The sequence below is a fragment of the Megalops cyprinoides genome, chromosome 2 (assembly GCF_013368585.1).
Source record: "Megalops cyprinoides isolate fMegCyp1 chromosome 2, fMegCyp1.pri, whole genome shotgun sequence".
NCBI classification, from domain to species: domain Eukaryota; kingdom Metazoa; phylum Chordata; class Actinopteri; order Elopiformes; family Megalopidae; genus Megalops; species Megalops cyprinoides.
Window position 1 is genome coordinate 19247209 of NC_050584.1, and position 16840 is coordinate 19264048.

General features: G+C 39.0%; 1 protein-coding gene across 2 annotated transcripts in view; it reads left to right on the forward strand.

The window, feature by feature from the left end:
* LOC118773071 (V-type proton ATPase subunit H) overlaps positions 1-16840 on the forward strand; it is a 67832-nt gene that overhangs the window by 29297 nt on the left and 21695 nt on the right. For both annotated transcript variants that reach the window (XM_036521825.1, XM_036521826.1), the window contains 3 exons: positions 7461-7639; positions 8357-8482; positions 11481-11582. In XM_036521825.1, the coding sequence (XP_036377718.1) occupies positions 7461-7639; positions 8357-8482; positions 11481-11582 (407 nt within the window). The remainder of the gene's footprint in view (positions 1-7460; positions 7640-8356; positions 8483-11480; positions 11583-16840) is intronic.

A 16840-nucleotide genomic window follows, 5' to 3' on the forward strand; every position in this document is an offset into this window, starting at 1 on the left:
TGCACTGTTAGCTCTGATATACATCATTTGCAGGGCTGTAAATAACTCCAGCTGAAAGGAAAAACAACAGCGTTCAGACCTATGGGGGTGGGGGGTGGTGATTAGTTTACAACAGAGAATGCAAACGAGAAAGTGTAAATCAAAATGCTTTCATATCTGCTGCCGTGTGCAATCTCAGGCAGCCGTAGGCGTTGATTTGTGCTTGTCTCTTGTTCATGGGCTTCTGGTCAGGTTCCGTTTCATTTATTTTATTGTACTTACTTATAATGCTTGACTATAGAATGGTTTGTGTGCTTAAATATGTATTGAACATATTTTACACGTGATTTAGTCTTCAGAAATGAGCTTGAATTAATTCTTGTCCTCTGAAATTCACGTTATGATTTTAGGTTGAATTAACAAATTCATCATTGATCCGAAATTGCTAGACACTGAACACAAAGTAGTGTGTTCTGGTGTCACCTTTCTCGTTGTTCATTATACATCTGTGTGTAGTGTGTTCTTCCATGGAACACTTTTTACTGATACTGACCTTTACCTGAAAAAACAAAGGTGTTTAGAGAGGAAGTTGAGCAGAGGAAATTCTGGCTGCACTAGCAAAAAGACAGACTAACCTTCCTGGCCAAGTCTGAATACACCCCCATTTCAATCTTCCCCTTTTAAGTATTGAATGCTCTCACACTGATATTGACTTGCTGTTTATCTAATGGTCTATCTAATGGCCCAAGTCACACTGCATCAGAACACCAGCTGCCATGCCTTCACGGCCTTTGTTCCACCCTCACAGAAGAGAGGGCTGGCATACCACTGTGGAAGTGTCTAGAGACTTCACAGGGGTTTCGTATTAATGATTTATGACTGGAAGGGGGCAGCGATGAGTTGGCAACTCGCTGTGCGTAATGATAATTCACCACTTCCTCTATTTTTTTCTTCTAACTCGGCTGTGACTTTTAATACGGCAGCTTTCATTTATGGATGGATGAGAATGTTTCCTGGGAGTAAGAACTTGTCATGAGTTATTATTCTCATAGTAAGGGGTAACTTTTCCCCCCTCAGAAATGAACAGCTGATGCTTGAAATATGAATTCTTTTGAACAATATTTTCGTTTATCATCATTGCCGCATTCCGCAGAAGGAAATTGGCAGGGCATCTGTGCTTATCAAAAGGCGGCAGTAGACAGAATTACTTTTCTCTGTTAATTGCTTAATTGCATGAGAGGTTTTATGGGGTGGAATATTGCGTTTTAGCTGTTAAACAGCTACTGGAGGCAGCGGAGTGCTGTGATGACTTCCGTACTGGTGTCTCTCTCCTCATGGTAAAATGGTGATGTAAAGTCTCCACATGTTAACTCCCTCAGCATTTAAACTGTGTTCACAACAACTTTGCATTTATCCATGTTTATGCAGCCAGTCGAGACAGAGGAGGAAATGGAAAGGCTTTCCAGTACCTGAGAGACTGAGTGGCTTTGCATTTATTTGTTAAGGATTGCATCTAGACCCAAGGCACAATATTTAGCTTCAAATGCTGCCTTAATATAAAAGGTAATGTAATAGAAAACTTTCAAAAAGTTATGTGACTTCTACCAGTCAGTCTGTGCAAGATCTGCTGCTGCTACAGCCAACAAAATTGGTGTTACTAATTTCAAAAAAGTCTATTAGGTCCAGTGTTCCCCCTTAGTCAGTTCACCTCCAAGGTCGCAGCTGCCGTTGAGAAGGACCTCACCTTCTGGGACACTGACAGTTTTGGACTGACATTAGCTGAAAGGGAGAGTTAGACGTTGAGTGATGTAATTTTGCATCGTTAATGGTTTTAAAGCCAGATTTCACACATCAGTGTAAGCCTGTGCCAATTCCCAAATTGTGAGGAGTCTCACAGACTTCCCATTTTAAGATGAGTTTTGAGTCTTTTGGCCCCATGGGTAAACTCCAGGTGTCTGTGTGTGTAATACAACATCAAACCATATATCATTTTGTGATAATTAAAATCCAGCAGATAACTATTTTGTTAGTTATCTGTATAATGTCCTTCCAGAGGTTGATTCATTTTAATTTTCTTGCCTTAGAGTGCATTGCCTTCCATGATCCACATTCGAAAATTGGGGAATGGTGGGATTTTCCAAAAAGCAAATACCTTCTGCCACAAGACTGAAAACTGTCATGTTTTACCAACTGCCATTTATCAGTTTAATTAGGCATTTCAAAATGCAGTCAATTTGTTTGCAAGGCAGTGTAATTTAATGCATAGCAGCAAGGGTGAAGACAGAGTCAGACACCTTAGGAAGCGCTGATCAATAGCTTTGGCCGATGAAAGGGGGGGCTGTACATATTGATTGATGCTTATCTACACAATGCAGGAAGCATGAATTCATTGGCAGCAATTTGTGCAGTCCATGCCAGCTGTGTGCAGTGCCCCCTCCTCAGTGGGTCCCAGTGCTGACGCTGGTACTATACTGTTTCATGAAAACTTGCACACAGAGAAGGCTTGACTCACATGCACGGCTCATAGCTTGATTATGGTGAGAGCCAGAAACCAAGCAGAGAAGAGGGATGGTGCCTCTGCTTGCTTAAAAAAAGTGGTAGCGGACAATTATCCGGTCACAGCGGACATTATAAGGTCCTGAACTGTTCTTCAATATTGTGCAGACAAGTGCTGGCATAAAAGCAATTGATTCCATTTCCTCTTTTACGGAGGGTGCATCTCTGGAGATTTTTAAACTTCTAAAAAATCTTTGTTGAATGCGTTCAAATGTTAGCAGCTACAGAAGAAATTGATAAAAAACCGCAACAAACGAAAAAACATGGAAGAGTGGCAGCCCTGTACTAATAAGTGTACAATCTGAATATTAATGAGACCACAGTCTCGCTGATGTTTCAGTGCAGTGAGCTGTAGAGCCAGCTGTAAGCAGGTGAAACTTAGTCTGTTCTTGGCACTTTGTACTACCATGAGCATAATTTTGTATAATGTAATATAATAAGATAATATAATATGTCATACCAGTGGCATAAAATATAAAAGAGATCATAAAAATGCCAAATAAAGAACAGTGGCAAATCACTATATACAAATCACTATATTACAACATTGTTTTTTGTGAAGGTCTAGCATGACAGCTGGTCCTCCAATTTCCCAGTGCTTTCACTACCTATCTTTGATGTGGTTTTTGGATTAATTAAGGAGCTTACATAATATTGTACAGAACAGCCAAGGGAATTACAATTGTTTTTTTTATCCCAAGAGATACAAGCCTACACAGAAACATTCTTACCATGACATCAGCTGTCGGGACAATGTACGCTGGCAGTAATTGTTCCAGCAAAGTTGAAAAATTTCACGGTCTGGAATTGGGTCAGATAGAGGCTTTGTGATCTTGAGCAGGATATTAATGCTGATACAAAGAGGCCCTTCAGATTGCTTACTGTTATTTCGGGGAGGATAAAGGGAAGATTTTGGATGTAATCTTTTTGTTGCTGGTCTGTGCAAGATGAAAATCTGGGCGTAGAATTGGAGGTCACTGGCTGGGTGGGGATGGACAGGAGGCAGCAGTCAGATGGGCGCCCTGGGGCACCTTAAGCTGGCATGTAAGAGGATTTGAAGGTATACCCTTTTGGCTTCATTAGTTTTATTGTGGGAAATGTGTTTAGCACACCAGCCTCCTGAAACTGAGGCAGTGGAATGTGGGTGGAATAAACACTCACAGCCTCAACCAATTGTATAATCCTAGTCCATGACTCAAACATTTATAATGTGAGATGGGACCAGATGAGGGACAGGAGAGAAATGCTGTGGACCACCACAGAGCTAACATGTGTTTTAAGCAAATTTGGCCTTTTGCTTTCTTCGCCCCTGGCGCAGGCAGCAAAGATAAAAACACTACACATGACAGAGGGCAGATATCACCTGAGCAAGCATCAACACCATGCCGTTACTGACTGTATGCCCAAGGGTGTATCAGACCTGAAGTAGCTGTCATCACCCAGTCACTCTAATTGGCATTACAGCACCAGAAAATGTCACTCTGGATCTGGTTTCTCTTTCGGCACTGTGTTTGCCTGTCTGATGCAATTGCGTGGGATCTTACAGAGAGATGGATTGAATTTGGTTGAAGGGATGTGGTCAAGTGAGTGTGAGAGCGGCTGAGCGGTTGAACGAATGTGGAGCAGAGCTTCTTGTAATTTTTAGATTGACTCCATTATTTTGTCTAAACCTTTGACTTGTACTAATATTTGCCAATCTTTAAGAAGGAAGGTTTTCCTTATGAATAGTAAGGATGACTTGCAAACCACGAATTTGAAAAGGGCCACAGAGTATTAGAGCTGCTCTAGAACATGTTTAGAATTTTCTGAACACTTTCAAAGAGGATCCAGAAAAATAGGATTTTCAGAAATCCCCAGCTGTATTAATGTAGCCTAAATGTCCTCTACTGCAGATGTGGACTAAAAGTATTAAGAAGTAGAACACTCCATGTAGTTGTACCCATTTACCCTTGTTGGCTAAATTGGAACGGGAGGGGAGGCAGGGGTGGAGCGGAAGGGTTTGTCTATCCTATCCATTCTCAACCAAACTCAAAGACTACTAATGTAAAGGAGAGTTTGTATGTTGCAGCAAGACCGACCAAGCCTGCAATATGAATAGATCAAAAGTTACAAATTAGCAGATCAAGTTTGGGTGCAGAAAAAATGGCAAAAGGTAACTTGCTGATATTCATAATGTCACAAATGTTAAATTATTATTGTTTCTATGATAATGAGAGAGGTACAGAGATATATATATATATTTATATAATATATTCCAGCTCTTAAAAAAAAAAAAAGTTTGCTTCACAGAATGACCAGGGTGCCTCATCACGCTGTTCCCATTGGCTATGCAGCTAAAGAGAACTGTATGTCATCTTCTTATTAACACAACACAATCATGTATGGGAGCTGGATTATGGTAGCATACAGGATCAATGGATGCATGTGCAATTCAGTGTAATTAAACATGAGCTGGTTTTTTCCAACAATGGAAATTAATATAATAGCTGACTCTTCTGGAAGGATTTTTTTAATCTTTTTAATTCCCTCTTGTTTTAATGTGTCGCAGTGCTTGAATTAAGATGAGTAATGAAACTTTTTTAGGCAATCATGCCATTCATTTTCCTCCCTGGATTTCCTTGTGTTAAGTCTCTATCAGTTATTTGCCACATCCTGGCACAGAGATGATATTTGGTGGGTTTTTACTTTACATTATTGTCATTTTTTACATTATTGTCATTTTGGCTGACGCTCTTGTCCAGAGCAACTTAAATCAGTTACAATTTTTACATGTTATCCATTTATACAGTTGGATATTTACTGAGGCAATTCTTGGTTAAGTACCTTGCCCAAGGGTACAGCGGCAGTGCCCCAGTGGGGAATCGATTCAGCAACCTTTTGGTTACGAGCCATGCGCCTTTCCACTATGCTACACCCCTGCCCACTTCACGTTATATCTCATTGGCTGACCAATGTCTAAACACCACCCATTAGTGATGGCGGACAGGGAAGGCCCTCCCCAATGCCACCTTCATAATTCCTCATAATTTTTCATTCATGATGAGGGTTCATTTAAATACCTTGGTTTTCAAATATTGCTGCCATCAACTCTGATGACTCCAGGTGTCTTCCCTTCTGAGTGCCAGGGTGATTTCTGTTTGCAGTGATTAGTTGAGCAGATGTCTTACAACAGAGAGAAATCTCTTAAATTTAAATTGAGTTCTTTCAGAAATGCCCACCCCCTCTTCAAGGCAGGATCTCCTCAGGCTTTGCTTAATGTCCTCAGGGCAATTACTGTATGAAATAGAAATCTAATCTGGCTACCACTAAGAATTACAGGCACTCAAGTGAGTTATTAAAATATGCTTCACTAGTTATTAATGATACATGAACCACATAACTTCTTAAATATCAGCTTCATAATCATCTCATGGCCTCGGCTGCCTGTCTGGTTCCAAAGTCACTTTAAAAATATTGGTGGCTGCTTCAGTGGGCATCTGTTGTTAAAAAGAGACCTCTGCTTCACTCCCTGTAAGATGGACTTTAAAGAGAGGCAAGACTATAAGTTCAGAGGAGAGGAGGAACTGTCCTTTTAGTACATGTCTGCACTTTTTAAGAGACATCACCTTTGAGAATTGTGATGTATGAAATGGCCCTTCTCATCACCCTTGGTGGGTGCCATCTTTTGTGGGCCTGCATATAACTAGAAAACTGTAGCACTGAGCACTTGTCATAGCCGTCATAACAGTACCTGAACATGCAGGAACAATCCAGTACTGCTGTATCCACTGTGCAACAGTACTGTGGTGTCCAAGGTCCCTTGGTAGACTTGGTAGTACAAACATGACCTACCCAGGTCAAGACACTTTATTCTATATTACTGTATTGAATTAACCCTTTTTCCACCACTGTATTTCAGTGTGTGTCATATATATCATGATTCTGCAGTGCATAATCAATACACACCAAGCAACGCTAGCCTACCAATAAAACAAGTACAAGGTCAGTGTAATACTAATTTGAAGACACAGCTGCAAATTGTATGAAAAACAAGTCAGACTGAACAGTACAGTATTGTTTCAGGTGTGTCAGGACAATCTCTACCAGATTCCGTGGTATATTATTGATGACATTTTAAGATATGAACACACTATCTGGAAGTCAAACCGTATTTGTTAAAGGGTGTATTTTTCCCAAAGTACTGTAATGTATTTTGAGTTTTGGAAATATTTGTGGAATGGCATAGGTAGCTAAGCTAGTATAAACAATGTGTAGTTGTGCTAACGAATTATGGTACAACTACACTTCCATTTCCAATGGCTTTTGTACAAAGGGGCAAACAAGAAAAATACATTACAGGTATTCATTTTATGTAACAACAGTTTTAGGGTTGTAACCATGGTTTTTTCACTGTGTGCAGTCATTGCTGACAGATGATGTTGTGTCATTTAACTCATAAGAACTTACTTATTTTTGATTTGATTTTAGTGCTCTGAAATAGCTGACAAATGTCGCCAGCTGAGAGAACTTTGAAATAAAATGTGAAAGTTATCTCAAGGAAGAGCCACATATGGCTTGGCGGTTCTAGCATTAATTGTTAAGTAGGGGAATATTGAACCACTCCTTCTGCCCTCTGCTGTAGTATACCCCTGAAAGTGTTCTTTGATGTCTGAAAAATTCAATCAGGGGATTTATTTTCTTTGCCTAGTGAAGATTGCTTCTTTTGATACTTGATTATATTGCCCAACCTGCTGTGTTGATTGGGTGCTTTGAACCTTTAACGTTGTTGTTTGAGGCAGCTCCGGTCTGATGTAGTCTTGTCCAGTTTCCTTTCTTGGCTGTGGGTCACTGCACAGCTGCAGAGTTTGATTATTAATTATTTCCTTTCACCCTGGCAAAAATGCGTAGCCTTAACTTTGCTCTAACTGACACAATGTTCCCCTCAGAATCTTTTGGAAAAATCGGCGGAGAGGGAGACTCGGCAGGAGTATGCCCTGGCCATGATCCAGTGCAAAGTCCTGAAGCAGCTGGAGAACTTGGAGCAGCAGAAGTACGATGACGAGGACATCACCGATGACATCAAGTTCCTCCTGGAGAGGTTGGGTGAAAGCGTCCAGGATCTTAGGTATGAGCACCACACGCTGCTCTCACTGTGTACAGATGTGGGTACTTTGATCAGCCGTTTATGCCAGTTCACCTAGAATCAGTGCAAACAAAACGTGTTTTATGTAATCACTCTTCTTATTCATGTATGTTAACATTATAAGATCATTTGATTGTTTGCTGCTGTCAGAAGAGATCGTTAATGTATGATGTCTGCATTTTTTGCTTACCCGTGGGATTGTTTTAAAAATCGTTTTTTAAAGGATTTCTTCTTAATTCTCTAATATATATACTTTTGTAATCAGCGTTTTACTGATTTTGATGAAATTGATAAATCTTCTGGCCCTGGAGTATCATTAACCCATTGTGACAGTGGCTGTGATTGTGATTTTTATACAAATTCAGAAAGGAACACCTCTTTTTAGGAGGTGATTTATGATATATGATTTATTATAGATGAGCATTTTATTTAGTTTCATGTCTCTCCCAGAGGTCCAGTCTAAATTTTTGGTTAAGTGGAATAATTCTTTTCTGTTTTGATTGTACAATAATATTTGCTCTCCAAATATTAGCATTCTCATTGTTTTCTGTTGTATTCCATAGAACTTGCATACAGAAGGATCTATGAGTTATTCATTCTTTATTTTGAATGGAAAAACATGTTTCAGGTTCCAGCATATTTATGCCTTACAAAGGCTTTGTGTAGACTTTCAAGGCTTTCTCTCCTTTTTTCTTTCAGCTCTTTTGACGAGTATAGTTCAGAGCTGAAGTCTGGGCGTCTGGAATGGAGTCCTGTTCACAAATCGGAAAAATTCTGGCGTGAGAATGCTGTTCGCCTAAATGAGAAGAACTACGAACTTCTCAAGTAAGGAGCCCCTCCGTCTGTCTGCTGTCATTCCTTATGGATGTATGGAGTTGGTCTCCTGCCAGGAAGTCTTGTAAACCTGTAAACAAGCTCTAAACAATGTGATTCCAATTTTCCAGTTCTGTGTTTCAAACCGATATTCCTCTATGGGAGGACAGCCAGGGTAAGAATGGGAAAATAAATTAAAAATACATATACGTGGGTGTGCTGTGTAAATCACAGGACTTTGTTGTATCCAGTTGTATATAACTGGCTGCCCATAGGAAGTGCAATGGTGCATTCAAACTGGAACACGTTGACTGAGACTGTGGTACTGAAATATTTATCAAGGTCCTGCGAGGCCTGCTAAATTTCAGCAGTTTGCGTGCCTGACCTGTTTTTTCCGCATTCAGCTGCTTTCTGAGTTGCTTATCCTCCTGCTCTCGTCATCATGGACACAGCAATTATCAGACACTCCACTCCCAGCTGAATGTATTTTGGGTGTTGAAGCTGATTTTATGAGTACTTGAACTCCGGGTTAATGCTTCGCACTGGCATGCTTATGAAGGTCCGTGACAGTAATTAACCCAAAGCGAGGTATCTTTCCATCAGCAGAGAATGCCATGTTTACACCATTGCCATTTCAGAGACACAGTCTTTGATTTGCTCCTGCTTGTGGGTATGGTGCCATGCAATGCATTATTTACATGCTTTGCATATTTAAATAAAGTAAACCCTCAGTTAAGCTGTGATGTATATCCATGTAAGGGACAGCATGGAACTAGAGCTTTACCATGTGATAGTTTTAATTGCATGGAGTCTCTGTACTTTGGATCACATACTATGTACAAAGTGAATGTACAAAAATCTTTTGTGCTGTTTCTATAGGATAATTACAAATAATAATTATAGAATGTATTTTTAGATTAATAGAATATACCATCTTATATTAATTGTATTTTTTTTATATTGTGACAATTGCTATAGGTACCTTAGCTACAGGAATAGTGGTTTACATTAGATTTGTATCTGTCAGTGATCATTCAAGAATAACTAGATATAGAATAAAGCTTTATAGTCAGTTGCATCAATTAACATTTGTGCTTCAGTCTTTTCAGAACAAAGGCTGAAAAAGGATACAATGTTTTTAATTTGATGTAGTTTGAAATTTGTACCTGAATTTATTTGTTCCTATGTTTCTACTCCCACAAGTACATTATTACTGAAATTTTATGTTTAAGTGTGGTGACTATTTAGGTTATTGTAGCATAACCCAAAAGCTTTTTTTAATTTATCCTCTCAATGTCATAGAATTTAGAAACGTCTCGGGTGAATTCTGCCTCCGAAAGTTTCATCAACATTTAATGTTGAATTCAGAGAGCTTGGTTTTTACAATGAAACATCAATCAAAATGTCTAATACAAGTGACTGTGAATACATGATAAGATTAATATCAGAAGCTGATGACCAGCATTGTTAAAATAACTGTGCTGTAAGACATGGACTATCGCTGCTGTTTTAGGATCATTTCCTCTCTGATGGGGGTGTTTTATAGCTGTCATTATTTTTTAGTCTCAATAAGAGTTGTGCATTATAAAAAAAAAAAAGATAATTTGCGTGTTGAAGAATATAGATGTATTCATGGATTTTCTTCTAATTGTTAAAGGAGTGAAGTCTTCATAGAGAAAGATATTATTGAAATAATAAAAAAAAAAAAGCTTGTGTTTGAGGTCAGAAATAATAGGCGAGTGAGGAAGGCGTTCACATAAGAATAAAGATTAGAAAATGAAATTGTTCATCCTTGATAAATGCAGGGTGGATTATAATGCAAATTACATTTGAAACGATCAACTTATTACCCATGTTAAAGAGGAAATGTAATTAATGTGCAAGGAATTTTACTATCCACATTTTAGCTGTGGGAGACCAACACTTAGGTTATTTGGGGTGAGGAAATCATGCCTATTAGTAAGATACATGACGAGGGTAATTTTGAAGTATTGAGTGAGGCGTGAAAAGAAGAAAATTATATAATAGATTAACTGCAGATATAGACTCTAAAGAGGTCTGACCATGTCCTATACAAATGATCTTATTACAGTGTATAATTTGCAGTCACATGCCAAATGCAGTCAAATTCCAAACTTTTTTTTTTCCTTTTAGTTGATCCATTAATTAATATTTGGGAGAAAAATCAACAGATGCTACAAAATATCTCCATCTCTTAAAGTCTCTGAAATCTGTGCAAAATTTCAATTTCAAGGGTTTTTGGAAAACTAATTTTGGGATATTTGGACTGAAAAGTGGGTGGGAAGACTAAAGTTGGCTGGGCAGGATCAGTGTCTGTTGGATGTCGGTTGGCTGTACAAGATCGGCATCAGCTGGTTATCAGTTAGCTGGGCAAGATCACTGTCAGTTGGTTGTCAGTTGATTGGGCAGGCTCAGTGTCAGTTGGCTGTTGGCTGGCTGGGAAGGATCAGTGTCAGTTGGCTGTTGGCTGGCTGCAGTAATTGTTTGTAATTGCAATTCATTGTACAAGTTTAAAAGTTATAGAAGGTGCTAGAATGGCCTTAGATATCAGTACAAATTCATGGGATTGGTCTGGATCAGGAGTCTTTGTCTGCTTGGCATTGCTGTTGGAGGCCTTAGCAACCCCAGAATCCAGATAGTCTGTATATTTATGTTTCTGCCATGGGATTGTTAAGCTTTTAACCCCTGTGTCTGTCTGTATCTATCCATACAACATTCCATTCCATCCATCTATCTGTCACATACAACTTGCATAACTAACTGGCTCTAATCTGTCATATATAAGTGATATAACTATGAAGCACACATAATTGTCACACACCATCATACTTGTGTCGTTTCTGTAAGTGCATATTTCAGAATTCAAAATAATTACTCTGTTATGCGATCTGATTAGCATGCATATAGTAGGTGGTTATGCTGAGAGTTGGATTGTGAATGAGTTTTTTTTTTTTTTTTGTTTGTTTGTTTCTGTCTGGTTTTGTGACAGGATCCTGACCAGGCTGCTTGAGGTGTCAGATGATCCGCAGGTCATAGCAGTGGCAGCCCATGATATTGGAGAATATGTGCGACACTACCCTCGTGGCAAACGGTAGGAACAAACCAGTCAATATGCATGTTAACTCTTTTTAACTTTTAAAGAAACTGGGATACACAATGGTGTCCTTTAATAACGCATACTCCCAGACCTCTTCCATTTTTGAAAAGCAATCTGCAGAGGTTGAAAATGGGCGGGTGTGATATTTCCCGCAGCTGTGGGCCGTGAGGCCGCAGCACCGTGTTTGTTCACTGAACCTCTTGATTGTGGCTTCCGCGGCGCAGGCAGAAGGAGGTAACAGATGACACTTTTACCAATGAGTTAAATTCTCATTGCCCTATTACAAAACCAGCAGTTCAGCGCACCACCACGTCGCTTTTGAACTGTACAGACAAACCATTAGATCCAACGGAGAGGGGAAAGCACAAGGCGAGGATAGCGCAGCCGCTCTCCAGGACAGGCCTGCTCATTTGGAGAAAACACCTGAGCTTGTTGCCAAAGTGATTATGAAGGCTGATAGGCTGCTGCTGTTTTTCGCTTCTGCAAAAGTTGTGCAATTTGCCCTTGCTCAATAGTTCTTTTTGTCTATTTAACATCTGCTGGGCTTTGCTTTGCAGAAGTGCTTCTCTCACTTGGGCAGAGCCCCCTGTTTCTAAATCTGTGTTGGTGAAGTGACATTCTAATTTAGCTTAACTTAACAATTTAACTGAACAATTCTCTCGCAGATATAAGCTTTGCGGCTCACAGAGGGCTTAGTAAATTCAACAGAACACTTAAGAGCTCGTTTACAAAATCCCTTTTCTGCTTTACCCTGTTCATGCCGGTTATGCTTATGCAGAAAATAGGTTGCACATGCATCAATGGCCAGGGTTCACGGTAACATCATCCAAAGAAGAAGAAGAAAAAAAGGCTCATAACTAGGTTTGACCAATTACAGCACAGTTCCTTAGTATATTGAAATGTTCTTCACACATGTAAGTTAAAAGTTAAATGCCCTAATTTAGTTAGTGTAAGGTTTCACTGTTCAGCCTGCCATAACAATAATGGAGTGTGAAGTAAATAGTGTTTTTCATAATTAGTATGTTTGATCTTAACAGTTGTTGTGTGGTTGTTGAAATTTTTTTCAGGTACTTGTGCCCTCTTTTTAGTTTAGAGTACTTGAAATGTAATGTTACAATGCTATGAAATACCAACCCTGCCATAGGGTAATCCAGATTACCATTTTAGAACACAATAAAGGGTGTTTATTTCTACAGATGCTGCTTTTAATTCTTTGTTTCATCACCAGGTGCCATTTAAGCAGCCTATTAAGTGATCGACTGCTAATTGCTGTTAGTCCACAAAATATTTTGTTGAATATAAAAGTAATTATATTGACTGAAGAGTGTTTCTGCTTTGACCAGGGGAGTAAATATAGTGTGGTGCCATGACATATTGCTTATGTACAAGTATTGTGATGTTTTTTCTTGAATGTTGACTTTTCACTAGCCTTAGTTATTTTGCCATTTTTACAGAAAATAATACCATCATGAACACACAGTATATGTTCAATGCCTGAACAGTGAACGGAGTTACAATGTATGGTTAAAGCATTTGTTTGTTTGTACCTTCTCATAAGGTACACATTTAAATACCCTGCTATTGGTGTTATTCTGATCACCAGATTGTCTCCTGTTATCTTGACTTTGCAGAAGACAGGTCATTGCCACACTGCCTGTTCTCCTAATAAAATCCTGACTTAAGACTCACAGTGTATCTGACCATGTGGTTGCCACCTTTTACTGATTGCAGACTTCGATGTCATTAGAATACTCAAAGGTGGTTCCATAATTAAGTGATAATCTTGAAAGGGTCCACAATAAAAGTCAATGGAAAAGAGACATGTGCTTATTAACCTTTATCAATGCATGTGAGATGTTTTTTAATGAGTTGAGCCAACATCAAAGATAAGGGCCATTGCCTGGCAGGCACTGAGAACTTTGTAAAGGATACAGCGTACGTCGTATTCAGAGGTCTTTCTTCTACCTTGTGTTGTTTTCTTTTCTTATAGAAGGATGCAAATCAGATCAGTGAGACACAATTAAACAGCCATGTTCTACACCGCTGAATGGAAATCAGAGATGGTTTGACCAGCCAGACTATCTGACCAATTCTGTTCACATTCTTTTGCTTAATGAGACCAGTGCAATGCACCCAAGAGATGCATGTGGCTAAATGTAATTCAGGAGTGTAAAGAGTGTTGTCACTATGCAGATCTGGATGGGGGGGTATTATTGATAACCCATACAAGGTCAGTCGAGTGTGTCTGAATTCCCAAAAGGCAGTCAATGAACAGATCAGCTGGCCACTTTGAGAGATGTGTGAGCTTGTGGGAAAAATTCTGTGTGTGGTGTGCAGCCTGAAAGGGGATTGTTTTAAGATTGTTGGATGGCTGATGTATAGAGAGATGTCATGAGAGGAATGCTGATGCAGGCCGTGCATCGTCTTTGTTCCAGTAAATATAGCAGCAGAGGAATTAAAGTGCAGTCATACCTCATTGGGTTGAAAAGAATCCCATTTGCTACCGAACTGAAATGGACACAGGAGACAAACACAGCGCTAGAAGTGAGAACAAATAAAAATTGTGTGTGTGTGTGTGTGTGTGTAATATTGCTCTGAGTGAAAGTGGAATCCCTATTGGTTTTTTTTTAGAAAATGCACTTAATTTCAGTTCTTACTCACTTTTGAATTTTTTATATGAATTCAAATCAATTTTCTTTTCTGAAATTGCCTTTAAAGTAGGAGAATGAGACATAGTGACTATGTTTTATCATTTCCACCTCATCAGTCATTCAGTGAAATATCAGTTTGCAATAAAACTTGTTTCCAGTACAATAAATAGATATTGCAGTTACTGAGACACAGTCAGCAAAACAACAATGAATGGTGTATTTAAGGGAAATGAGTGTTAAAGACCTTTAAAGGCTCGTAGTTGGTTAACATCAGGAAACGCAGAGACCCACAGGTTCTGCTATGGCAGTGTGGTGGATATGAGGGCATTGGTCACATTAGTGAAAAAACACGCCTGTGCTGCGTTCTTTTCAAGACGAATAATGTACATGGGCGTGAGCATCGGTGGAACTTCCCCGTAACCATCACTCTAATTATTTCACTGAGAAATAGCCCACTCCCTTTCAGTTCCACATGCATTTAGCAATTACCTTAAAATCGAAATATATGACAGTGTTCAATCTCTCGAAAATTGTCAAGGTTAGGTGGAGTGAAGATCGATTTTTTTCTTTCTTTCTCGGAAAAAAGAAAATTAATTGAAATGTATTTCCAGCTTGGCATAATGCACTCGTTGTTATGGTGACCAGTAGAAAGGTAGCATGGCCAGTGGTACACATGAGCTCTTTCAGTAGACAAAGTCATCTCACATTTTAAAATGAGTGAAAAAAGGTTTTAAAAATCTGTTTTATTTATTTTATTTATTTATTTTATTTTTACAGGGAGGTTTTATAGCAGGGACTGAAGACTGCTTCCTTGCTCATAGCATTCAAATGTTGGCTGATAACTGTATTGAACTTACATGAGCTTATTGCCCTTACTCAGCTCCCTTATAAAAAGCAAGACAATTACAGTTGCCAGTTGTCTTCAAATTAACATTCATTATGGGATGAATTTAGTCCATAGTGTTGTGTCAGATATGAGGATATGATGATCTACAGTCATAATAATGACTAAACAATATATTTATGGTACAGAGCCTGGGCTGAGAGGATTAGTGCATGAAAAGGGCAGGACCTTTGGAGAGGATGATGTGAATGTCTGGGGAGAAATCATGACGTTTACAGTATGTAATACTTTGTATTTAACAGGCATATCTGGGACTGGGAAGTGGCCAGTTGTTCTCCTGTAAATGCTGAAGGCCACATTTACTAAAGGACTGTGTGAGTTGAAGTGATGAAAGATGTGGAGGGTTTGCCTGAATGTGTGAAGAACATTTCAGTATACTAAGGAACTGTACTGTAATTGGTCAAACCTAGTTATGAGCCTTTTTTTTCCTTCTTCTTCTTTGGATGATGTTACCGTGCACCCTGGCCATTGATGCATGTGCAACCTATTTTCTGCATAAGCATAACCGGCATGAACAGGGTAAAGTAGAAAAGGGATTTTGTAAACGAGCTCATAAGTGTTCTGTTGAATTTACTAAGCCCTCTGTGAGCCACAAAGCTTATATCTGCGAGAGAATTGTTAAGACCTCTGAAAAGGCAGAGTCAGCTCTTGCCTTTTGAGAACATCATATCTGTGTATAAACTCAACACAACAAAGAAGCTCAAAAACATTTGACTTGGAAGTCTAAGGTTGCTCTTCTTCATTGATAAGGTTAACCGAAAATGAAGTACAAACTAGAGAGCCGTCCACTGTTCCACTGCTATGCCCTTTATCTGGAACAATCCTCATTAAGTAGGAGAGGTTCTCTTGGAAGAAGCAAAATCTTTGATATTTTTCTGGGTTTCCAGTATAGGGTGTTTAAAAGGTGAGTTTTATCTGTCTAAGCTATGAGCAGTTTCGTAAGCATAGTCTATTAGAAAATGACAGATAATTATCTGACCTCAATACATGTGTCTGGCATAACCAATTAGTTCATACAAGACATTGAGAAATGTACCTACTTGTCCTTGTCCTCTTATCAAAAACAATCCGAGTGTTTAAGGGTTAGGGTTGTTTTCCAGATTAACCCCTGCCTGTGTCTTTTGCCTGAATGGTAATGAAAGATGCCTTTGTTTTTAGTAAACCTCTGTGCAGTACATATCTTGTCCTTTAATGACAACATCAGTAACCCCCCTCCCCCAGATAAAAATAAATAAATAAATAAATAAATAAAAGCAGCAGAGGACTTGATAAAGCTGTTATCTCAAGAGAATTTTTAAGGGGTCAGTTGTGCCTAAAGGATGTGGTGTTTTCTGACACCATATGACATAAGAGACTTCATTAAAGTCTTTCTGATAAGAAAGAGAGAAGTGTTGGATAGTTGCTATTATTCATCTCTACTCACCACTACATGTTAAAACAGGCTGCTTGCAGTGAGCTGACTACCAGTGCTTGCACAGAATACTTTACAATTCATATAACCCATAGGGAATCTGATATATACTACATTAGGAGTATCATGTACAGAAGCAATAGTGTGCCATATGGATTAAGGAGCTGGGCTTGTAAGGGAGGGTTTTTAGAGTGATTCCTACAGTAGGCTGATTGTTGTGCTCCTACCCAAGGCACTTAAATTGAATCACTTCAGTAAAAACCCAGCTGGTTAATACCTGAAATGC